Source organism: Lipotes vexillifer, unplaced genomic scaffold (genome assembly GCF_000442215.2).
Source record: "Lipotes vexillifer unplaced genomic scaffold, Lipotes_vexillifer_v1.1 scaffold806, whole genome shotgun sequence".
Classification (NCBI taxonomy): Eukaryota; Metazoa; Chordata; class Mammalia; order Artiodactyla; family Lipotidae; genus Lipotes; species Lipotes vexillifer.
In genome coordinates this window covers 235395-246562 of record NW_006783439.1, presented here as the reverse complement: position 1 = coordinate 246562, position 11168 = coordinate 235395, and the positions used below count along the sequence as shown (strand labels likewise).

The window sequence follows — 11168 nt, the reverse complement described above, 5'->3', positions numbered from 1 at the left end:
GTTCTACTTTAGAACATTTTGTTTTTTAAGATTTTTTTTTTTTTTGATGTGGACCATTTTTAAAGTCTTTATTGAATTTGTTACAATACTGCTTCTGTTTTATGTTTTGGTTTTTTGGCTGTGAGGCATGTGGGATCTTAGCTCCCTGACCAGGGATTGAACCGACACCCCCTAAATTGGAAGGCAAAGTCTTAACCACTGGACTAGCAGGGAAGTCCCTAGAACATTTCATTTTATTCTAAGGAGTAAGGATAAAAAATAGGCATTTGTGGATAAAAAACAGGCATTTGTCTTGGTTAGGGTCCTGGTTTATAAGAATGTCACCTTAAGTTTATATATAGTTTACAGATGAGAATATTTCAAGTCATGTAACTTTCCCAGAGATGTGTTTCACAGGCGCACCAACAAGGACAGAAGCATTTTAGTTTAGTATTTTTGTTTCTCTGTTTGTTTTTTTTAAGTGCATGGCAAGATAACTACTTCTGCGTAATCCTTCAGTGTATATGTTACCAGAATTTTACAAACCAGCTGTTACGGAACAGTGGCTTAGTTAGTACACGTTAAGTGTTGCCCTCTGAGCTGAAATAGTACACAAACATACAAACAAACATTTAAATACACGAGATAAGCCATTTCCCCAACTTTCTAACACTAATGAACATTTTCAGTCTAAGCTAACTATGTGAAAAAATGTTAATATAACCCACAGTTAATGGAAACTTTAAAATGTATATATTTGTTTTCAAACTTATTTCAAAGACAAGTGTTAGAAGTTGGTTGAGTGTCCTATAAATTATCACTTATTACTTATAATAATCTTTTAGGCTAAAATACATAGTGGGAATAGACCAATTCCCCCTGGACCTTAAAGGACCCTGAAATCACAATTCTCTTACACCATTCCAAGTTCTACTATGAACAGATAGCCACCTATTACCAGTTAAAACAATCAGGCTAGTTATCTAGTTATTTAATGACAGCATACTGACTTAACAGATAATGGTTTGTTTCTCAAATTTTATCATCACACAAAGGTATACTATGTGTGGTGATTAAGATAATTCATGAAATCTAATCCAAAATTGCTTTAGGGAATCTTCATCTGCAGTCCTACCTGCAGAAAAAAAGATCAAATGAATCATCACTCCTGTCTGCTCACCATCTGAGAGTATAGAGGAGGGTTGTGAATCAAACAGAGTTTATATAAACCTATTAAATATTGGACTACCTGCTGGTTTAATTTTGGATGAAGCCAAAAGACCAAGGTTGGGGGTTGATATCTGTTTGATGCTTATTACACAGGTTTTGTTTGTTTTATAAATAACTGTGACACCTCTAGATTATTCCTTGGAAGAGGTGTCTGTGATCCCAAGGGAAGTCAACAGTAATAAAGCATGACTGCTTGAAGAAATAGCTAAAGTACACACCTCCTGAACAAATGGCCTTTTGATGCCTCTGTACAGGAGATGAAATCATGATTTTTTAAATTTACAATGACATCTCATTCCACGAAACGTTGAATTTATAAGGCAAACCACCATGCTTAATCCACAGTTTACAAGCTGATTCCTTAGGGATCCAACAGGGGATGAAGGGAAAACTGAAAGCAGTTTTAAAAGTTGAACTAACAGTATTTTATTTCTCAGCAACTCTAGGCACACTGATTAAACATGAGATGAATAAAGGCTAATAAGCAAGAGAGAATATCAACCCTAAGACTAAGACACAGAGGGAGGCTGGACAAGGACTTAGATTTATAAAGCTATTTTCATACCCTTCTTCAGTTACCTTTTCAGGGTAGAAAGTTTAATCTTAGTGATTAGGTAGGAGAATATCACACAGCATTCGAGTTGGAGATCTTAACCTGAATGCAAACCAGGACCTGCCCTCAGTGACTGCCAGTGGCACCCGGAGTCCACAGCTGGCCGGGACGCAGGCACTCCAGCTCACAGGCTGCTGGCCTGGAGAAGCTTCAGAACTCCTCTGGGCCCCAGTTTCTTCTCTGTAAACAAGGGAGTTAGTTAGTTATGTCCAATGACCTGAGGCCCCTGCATCTCAAATCCCATGACTCAAAATGTATTTTAATAAGCATCACCACCCACCTACCCTTTAGAGAGCCTCACTAAAGGTCATTAGTGTGACTTTGCCAGACATTCACAAGCCCGGCAAAAGCCTATTTACCTTAAAATGTTAAGAACCAACTCAGTCAAACCTGACGTCACTATTAATGTAAATTATGATTAGTCGTTTTCAGATTAACTTTTGATTTTTAAATCAGTTTTGTGATAGTCCTTTACCACATGCTAAATGTAAACTGACACAAACAACTATTGCATTTCTCTTGACTTTCAAATCTCTCCAAATTTGTAATGATGTATATATCCTTCAACATCAACTTTCTCTTCTTTTCTTCTAGTAGCGAAGTAGGCAGTTCTCCCCACAGTACTGTGCTGCCCTCACTGTTCTGCGGCAGGCAGCCAGGGTCAGCTCTGCTTTGGCCCCTGCTGTGTCAAAAGTCTAATCCACAAAAGTCTAAGGACTCGTTACATGAGATTTTGCTTTGGCCACACATATTAAGCAAAGCAAGTATACATCACAAGTATTCAAATTACAAGTCACTTAAAAGCATTTTGTACATTAATGACAAGGGTTATTATACAAGTAATCTTTTAAAAAATTATCGCACAGAACACCTTTGTGTTTAGACTTGTTTAACACCGTTGCTAGTGATGTTTGTGTTAACACTCAGTGCTCTAGGCCACTGATTGTCAGAACCAGAGGTGGGTACAAGAAGATAAACCAAAAATCATTCAGTGCCCACCAAGAAGAAATAACAGGGGCTGGTACCCGTCACTCAGCACAGCATGTGGAGAAGAGAATGCCTCCAGAGGGGACTGAGGACAAGGAGCTCTGCAAGTGCGGTGGGCCTCCTTCACGTCAGAAGTTACTTCCACAGTAGAACTACTGCTGCCGTACTTGAAGGAACCTGTGTTCTATTGCTGGTGTTGATCTTCTCATGAAATACCTATTAGCCAACAAATTTCGACAATTTTGACATCTCAATACAGACACTTCAGAACTGTCTCAAAGACAATCTCATTTTCCTACATAGTAAATACAAACTAAAACTCCACAATAATCATCTTTAGATATTTTACTTAGTACATTTCACAGTATTCAATCCCTCATGAATATTTTGTAGTGATCTCTGTTCAATTCTGACACAAAGTGTGTGATTCCAGTTTGATTCAGAGTGTGTGATTCCTCTTTTCTCGCCGTTCTAGTAAATTTATTGTGCCTCCTTTCTGATTTTCAGCGTTAAGAACTAAAAAAGGAAAACAACAACAACATAATGTTCTAGTATTAAACATTTTGAGAAACCCAGCCCAGGCAGGTCCCATTGGACATAAATGTCTAGAAGCTGTGTCATAAAGAGGACTGTATCTCCCACAGTAACATTACAATGTGGAATTGCACTGCTAATCAAGGACAAGATAGCTAAACCATCTAAAAACTCCGTAATTGTGTGAAAGAGTGAAATCACATCCTGTCAAATGGACAATATAAAATGTACTCTCATGGAACTTTTGACATGATCATGAACCTCGTGGGTTGCCTGAATCTCTGTTCCTACACCTCTAGCCGCAAGCACACTGCCTCCTAAAAGCCATTCGCAACTTAGGTCAGCTTTCGTGACGCCAAAGCTCTCATTACAGAGCTGATGTCTAGACATGGCTTCCAGCCTCCTTACTCTATCCTTTGATACACAAAGGACATAAAAAGACACATCACAAATAAAACCTAAAAGCAAGATCCTCATTTACAACTACTGCACGTTAAATGGTTGACAATTTTATTAAATAAACGACTGCCTTAAGTTCTCTAATAAAGTTGGAGCTAATGCCTCTTTCTTCTAATTCTCCCTGGAGCAAGCAGGGTCAAACTATGTTGATGACATAATTTTAAAATGATTTCAACTTAAAATTCTTTCTTAAAAGAGCTGACAGAACATTTAGCTTCTTTCCTTTGTCAAACTCCTCAATTTGTTTAAAGTCTTAGCAGGTACAAGGTCAAATCCTTACAAGGACACCTGGGTATAAGGGATGAATGATCCCAAGGCTTCACTGCAAAGTCACACATCTAACTTGTATCTGTTCAAAATTCTGACTCCTAATGTGTTCAACTTTTGCATTAAAAAAAAATTACCTAAAGAGTCTCTGAAAATAATTTAAAAATCAACTTAAGACTTCCAATTTTAGAAACCCCAAACAACCAACTGTAGTGAGTGACATGCTGGATAAAATATGAAAGATATTTTTTAAGGATGCATTGTTAAACAGCTTTCTACCAAACAACTGGCCAGAACACTTCAAAAATTATCAGTGATATAAATGATAAAGACAGAAGGTTCCAGGTTAAAAGACACTAAGTACAATGCTAAATGCAGTGTATGATTCTAGATTAGATCTTGGACCAGAAAAGGGATATTAGTTGGACAATTCAAGAAATTTGAATAATGTCTATAGATACAGCATTATATCAGTATTAATTTCTTCATTTTGATAATTGTACTGTGGTTACATAAGATATTAACATTTGGGGGACCTGGATGGAGGGATATATGGAAATTCTTACTAGTTTTTTTTAACTCTAAATTATTTCAAAATGAAAAGTGAAAAAAAATTTTAATTAAACTAAACATGAAAATGCATTGCCTATGAATGACACTAAAAGGAGGAATCTGAGGCCAAAACTGAAGTGGGAGTATCAACTCCTGAAGGTAATAAGCATCAATGCCAGCTTTTTCCCTGAGGACTTCTGCTGAAGCCTGAAGACTCTCGGCTTCTCCCTTCACAACTTCAAAAGGTGCAGGAGGACAAGCCCTAAAGACAAGGGCTCCCGTCAAGGTGGGGAGTCAAGAAGCGGATGCCCATATAAAGCTGAAACCCCAAAGGTTCACATCCTTGGCTTAAAGGTAACAGGAAATAAACTTGCAATGAAAGGGGGACAGCAAGAGAGCCTAGTGTGTGGAGTGCGGGATTCTTAACTGCATGAGATAATTGTACAGGTATATACTTTGAACTCACATTTTTCCATGTGGTCCAAAAAAAAAAAAAAATCCCTGAAGACGACAATCTACTTTACTGAAGGGGTTGTGAGTTTGTAGTTCCCTCCTTGAGACTGGCAGAGGCAAACGACCTTCTCTAATCCAATACAACTGTGACTCAGTCCTCAAAGACTTCCCACAGATAAAGTTCCAAGGAAAGCAGTAGCTCACAGTTAAGCACAAAACACAACAAGAAAACAAGGGATCGAGGAGAGCCTGCAGAAACAAAATAGAAACACCCACAAAGTTTTTCAGATATTGCAACTGGAAAATATGAAACAACCCTGATAGAGAAATAAAAGATGTTTGAAAACATGAGCAAGGAATAAGGGCCCATAAAGAATGGCCAAGTAGAAAGTTTAGAAATGAAAAATTAAAGAACAGATAAGGCATAGCTGAAGGAAAAATTTTTGAACTGGAAGATATTCTGAGGAAATAATTCTCAACACATCAGAAAGGCAGAAATGCAAAATATGAAAAAGAGGGTAAGACACAAATAGACTGAGAAGATCTAATATACTTCTAATCTGAATTCAAGAAGGAATCAAAAATAAAAAGCATTATTCAAAGAGATGTTGGCAGGGATTTTCCAGAGGAACTCAACTTGCCACATACGTTTTTTAAAAAAGCTGTTAAGAGTAATGTGGTACACTGCAAATTAAGAGACAAACCAATGGAACAAAAATAGAAAATCAAAAATTAGGACCAAGTACATATAAAAATTTAGTGTTTGATGACGGTAGCACCTCAAATCACTAACTTTGAGACGGTGAATTAAGATGGTGTTGGGCCAATTGGAAACACCTTTGGAAAACGAAAATTGGACCCACACCGTGTGCCATTCACCTGAATACATCTGAAACGATTCAAATGAATCAAGGGATCTAAATGTAAAATAAGAAAGCAGAGGAGGATTCTGGAAAGATGGTAGAAACAGTGGTGTAGTTTTTGAATCTCTCAGAGTCCCTACATAAAGCAACTAAATTTAAAAACTCAAAAACTGGAGAACATTTAGAACAAAACTAGATGACAAGGAGTCCCGCAGACCCCCCAAATACAAACGGTTAAAAACAAATCATGGACAGCGACCCATAGGATAGGGGCATCGAAAGAAAACAGAGGGAAGCAATGGAGCATCAGATGGACCTAAGAACAACAAGCCCTAACAGCCAACAGGTTTACACCAGAAAGTACCTGGGCCAGTGGGAGACCTGCAGGTGGAAGTGGCAGTGTTTCTGCTACTCCCACAGCAAGTGACCACAGAGTGTCCATGGTAAAGACAAAGGAGCTGGTGGAGGCTCCCTCTGAAACAGGCTCCTTCCTGGGTCCTTCCTAGGTAGAGCCCCTCATAGAGAAAAAGCACTGTGTGGAGTGAAGCAGTGGCTGAGCAGGACAGGGACAAAAGAACCAAAAGGTTCAGATGAAAGTGGGGAAGACCCCACTGGCCAAAGAAGATGGGACAATGTGAACTTCAAAAAGGATAATAAATGCAACTGAGTGAAACCTGTCAGAAAGGTTTAAATCCTCAAGTTTATATTTTTTAAATGGTCACCTTCAGAAGATGAGAGGAAATAATTCCTTACTGTGAAAATTACCAATGCTTAGGAGAAGCATTTATCCTGCCTATGCTATATGAACAATACCACTGACATCTGTTTATAAAATATTCCAATTAAGAAATGAAATAGGAACAGTTGAATTAAAATACCACCTAGATATCAGCTGGTGATCTGCAGGAAATAGGGAAGAAAGAAGAATACACCACACCGAACCATGAATACACATTCAGCACTATCCAGATGGTGGGAAATTCCAGGTCAAACAGCTATGGCTCTTTAACAGACTGTAAACAAAAAAAGAGAAAGGAATGGAGGGGGAACCTGGAGACTCAGAGACTTAAAGACATCAAATTTAAGAAAACAGGCAAGACTAAACTATGGTGTCCAGGGATGCCCACTTGAGTGACAAACCCATAAAGAAATTCAAGAAAATGCCGAATGGAAAGGTCAGGCAGGATAGGCATTTCTAGTACAGGGAGGGAAGGTGCTGGGACAGGACAAGCAACAGAGAAGGAGCCTCAGGAGGACCCCCCAAGTTCTATTTCTTGACCAGGGAGGCAGGGGGCAGTTACAACGTGTTTACCTTCTAAAAACTCACTTGTTACGTGTGGTTTTGTGAATCTGTTTTATTTCACAATGGAACCAAAAGAAAAATTTGACAGCATACTGAACAAAAACATGGGTGAATTCCTTTCAAGTCTAGATGATAAAACTATGACTCAATATCTAGAGGCAATAAAAGAAAAGACAAAAATTTTTGAAACTTTCACATGGCAAAAAACATAAGCAAAACCAAGACACACTGCCAGGCAGTATTTGCAGCTTAAGTCACAGATAAAGGCCAACCTCCCCAGCATATAAAAAGCTCTTAGAAACAGAAAGAAACACCAAGAGTCTGATGGAAAAATGAATTTCGAAAAAGGAAACCTTGAGTCCACAGTGATACTAAAACAAGGGGGGAAGACAGAGAGAGAGAGAGAGAGAGAGAGAGAGAGAGAGAGAGAGTGTGTGTGTATATGTGTGTGCACGCGCGCACGCTCACATGTGTACACGTCAGGGGTGGGGGGTCCTTAAAGAACGGCAGTTAATAAATGTGAGGAGTTATTATTTAGACAACGGTTTTCAATGGATGGTAAAGCCATACTATTTCAAAGCATCCCCCTCTAGACAATGTATTACACAGGGACTATGGACCTTTGCAACGGAGAGACCTGGTGGGCACCACCTTAACCAAGGATCAACCTGCCATTCCGTGCCTCCTGGTGGGAAGCCAGAGGAACACAACTGCACCTATAGAATGTTCAACCTGAATCCAGTCACAAGAGGCAGACAGATCCAGAATCTGATCGTCTGCTGGCCTGGACTCCTCAAAGATTCAAAATAACAATAACACAAAGTGCTACTATAAACAGCTGCCTGGAAGCTGTGTGTGTGTATCAGGGCTTTTCAACTGGTGCTGTGGAGTAACGAAGCAGTGAACTATCATTTTGCTGGGAAATCCCTAAATGTCACTGAAGACAAATCCTCACTGATTCCTGAGGGCTTGAGCCCCACATCATATATGCAGACTTTCTGACAGGTCTTCATCGTGGCCTTTTCAACCCTTCACCTCCCTCCACTGCCCCTACACTCAAAGGCTTCTGAAGAAAACAGAGTCTTCTAATGATGGATTATTTACACTATTATTGTTGGGATTTGGTGTACAGTCACTGCAAAAGTGAAGGACCACAAAACAGAAATGAATGAAATGACCCCACCACCACTGTTAATTACCATTTCCGTTTCTGTCATTCCCCGCAAGGGCTGCCTGCTTGTCTGTTTCAGATTCTGCCTCATTTTCATCCATGTTGTAGTCATCCTCTGCTCCCAGTTTTTGCTGGTTTCTCCCTATAAAATTAGCAGAGCCATAAAACATAAGCTACATCATTTTCTCTCTCGATGCCATAGGAACACCAGAGCCCAGGTACTGGGGTTGTCCCAGTCCTGGTTTAACAATCAGATCTTTTTGCTTCCTCTCAGGAAATGACAGGGACGTTATGTGCTTGCTTCCAGGGCAAATACCATGCAGGAGTTCTCTACTTTTGTATGCCCCACTCCAATTCTGAATCTATACAAAATATGGCCCTAAATAGAGGGCTATAACCCAGGCTGGAAACGGGGTAACTAGCTCACCAAACCAAACTCCCAGTTTTTTAAAGAGACAATCAACTCAAGGTTAAAGGAAGGCACCACTGTTTTCAGAAACTATGGGTTGCTGGTTAATGGCAGCCATCTCCTTAGAAGGGTTCACTGCCCCAAGAGAAGGAAATGGAGTGGCTACTGTGAGCCAAAGGATAAAATTTTCACAGAATTAGATCATTCATCACCGCATTCATCCCTGAAGAGAAGAGCAACCAGAAAAGAAGATTGGGACAGAATGCATTCAAGAAACATACTCACAGGGTTTAATGTAAACATTTTATATCTGTATATAGGTATAAATAAAATCTTTTGTTAAAAAAGTGTGCCTGGGGCTTCCCTGGTGGCGCAGTGGTTGAGAGTCCACCTGCCGATGCAGGGGACACGGGTTTGCACCCCGGTCCAGGAGGATCCCACATGCCACGGAGCGGCTGGGCCCACGAGCCATGGCCGATGAGCCTGCGCGTCCGGAGCCTGTGCTCCTCAACGGGAGAAGCCACAAGTGAGAGGCCCGCGTACCGCAAAAAAAAAAAAAAAAGTGTGCCTGGAAAACGCAGCTCTAGTTCTATTTCCCTGCACTCACTGCCTGAAGTGGAAACAAAGCCCAGGCCTGTGTGCCCTGTAGCTTTATTCTACTGATCAGACCATTACTGCTGACCTAGGACGAGGTGTGACATACAGCCCCAGCAGTATCTCAGGCCTACTGGTAGCGGTTGCACTTGACGACCAACTACTGAATGGTCTGAAACTTGAGTGCCAATCTGATCAGCCACCAGAGTTTACCTTTTTCTTTTTTTCCCCAAATTCTTTAACTGAAAACTTGTGAGAACACACTCGTCAGAAGCTTGAGTGAAAATTAAGATTTAAATGGAATCAGGGTTACTTCTGCAAATAAGTACATTCCCCAACTTCTGTCACTCGATCAGGCTCAGAACACAGGTGTCTTCTGTCTAAGCACTCCTGGCTTAGCTAGGATTGAAATTTTCCCCATCTTTCAGGGACCAAAATACATCCCAGAATATTCTGCTAATCTCAGTTTCCCACACTTTTCTTTAAGAAAGAGAAAAGTCAACCAAACCAGAAAGGTGGGAGTCCCACGTCACTTTTCTGCAAGGCCCAAACGTGCATGAAACTCCGTCTAGCCAATCCTTCCGTCCCTCCTTCCTCCATCTGCTCGCCAGGCACTGCTGGTGATGCCGCATGAGGAAGTGCAGCAACAAAGGTGAGGCGTGGGGTCCACCTGGCAGGAGACCTATGTGTGCTCGATGCTCAGCTCCCGTCCCAAGGTCTTCCACCTGGAAAGCCCCCTAGGCTCCCTGTGAATATTATTTCTAAAAGTTCCAAGTGCTGGGAGTGACGGCTTTTCTGTCCTGCCTCCTGCTGGACAGCGCATACAAAACAGACAAAACGAACCACCAAACGGTGACCTGGTGTTTGGGAATCTTCATGGCTGCCCATCCCGCGTCAGGAAGGAGGCTGAGGATGCGGGTGCCGGGTGGACAATCTCACCCACCTTCCTCATCGGCATCCCGCTCCTCCTCTTGCCCGTCGGGGATGACGAGCTGGTCCCGCTCAAGGCTCTCCATCTCCTGATTCTCCTGGCTTGCCAATAGGGCAGCTGGCACCTGTGGGGTTTGGCCCAGTTCTCCGGGTTCTCCACGGCCTTTTCCACCCACACGTCTGTCTTCTTCCACATTCTGCTCTCGCCCCGGCTCCTTCGACAGCCCCAGGCCGTTACTCTGAAGCTCCTCTTTGCTGACGACCTGAATCTCCTTGGTTCCCTCTGTGCACAGAACATAGTTAGCTGTGACCTCACTAGCAATTAATTAAGACAAAACCAGAAACCCTCGTACCACTCAATTCCCAGAGCCTTCCCAAGGACTGTGGACCGATGGGGCAGGTGGTTCATTTCTTTTGTGGCCTCAGCAGACTCCAGGCCTCTCTATGCCTGCAGCTCATCTTCAGAACCACCAGAAAGAGGAAATGGCTTAGAAAAAAAAATTCAGACTAAGTGATCTGGCTCACAGAGACACCCTGCGAGTGGAGGAGGCTGCACTGCTGAGGTTACCTGATCGTCCTATTTAAGACGAGTGCTTGGGAGCCAACGACAGCTGCCTAGGACTCAGCCACGTCCCCTTAATCCCACAGTCCCACAACTGTCCTGAATAAAGGCTCTGCCTGGACCTTCCTTTACAGAGCTGCCAAAGAACTAGGCACTTAGTTTACAATGTGAGACATCAGTAAGGCAGAGAAAAAGCCCGTGGCCCCAAGTCCAGGTGCCAGAGAGACACTCACCTGCCACCTGCAGCCCCATTACCGAGTCC

General features: G+C 41.7%; 1 protein-coding gene across 1 annotated transcript in view; it reads right to left on the bottom strand.

Annotated features, from left to right (window-relative positions):
- Nucleotides 1-3234: 3234 nt before the first annotated feature.
- Nucleotides 3235-11168, bottom strand: part of GOLM1 (golgi membrane protein 1) — a 52421-nt gene continuing 44487 nt past the window's right edge. Inside the window, exons 8-10 of the mRNA XM_007456109.1 lie at nucleotides 10358-10627; nucleotides 8440-8553; nucleotides 3235-3325 (exon numbers count right to left, since the gene is read on the bottom strand). Of these exons, the coding sequence (XP_007456171.1) occupies nucleotides 3249-3325; nucleotides 8440-8553; nucleotides 10358-10627 (461 nt within the window). The 3' untranslated portion in view covers nucleotides 3235-3248. The remainder of the gene's footprint in view (nucleotides 3326-8439; nucleotides 8554-10357; nucleotides 10628-11168) is intronic.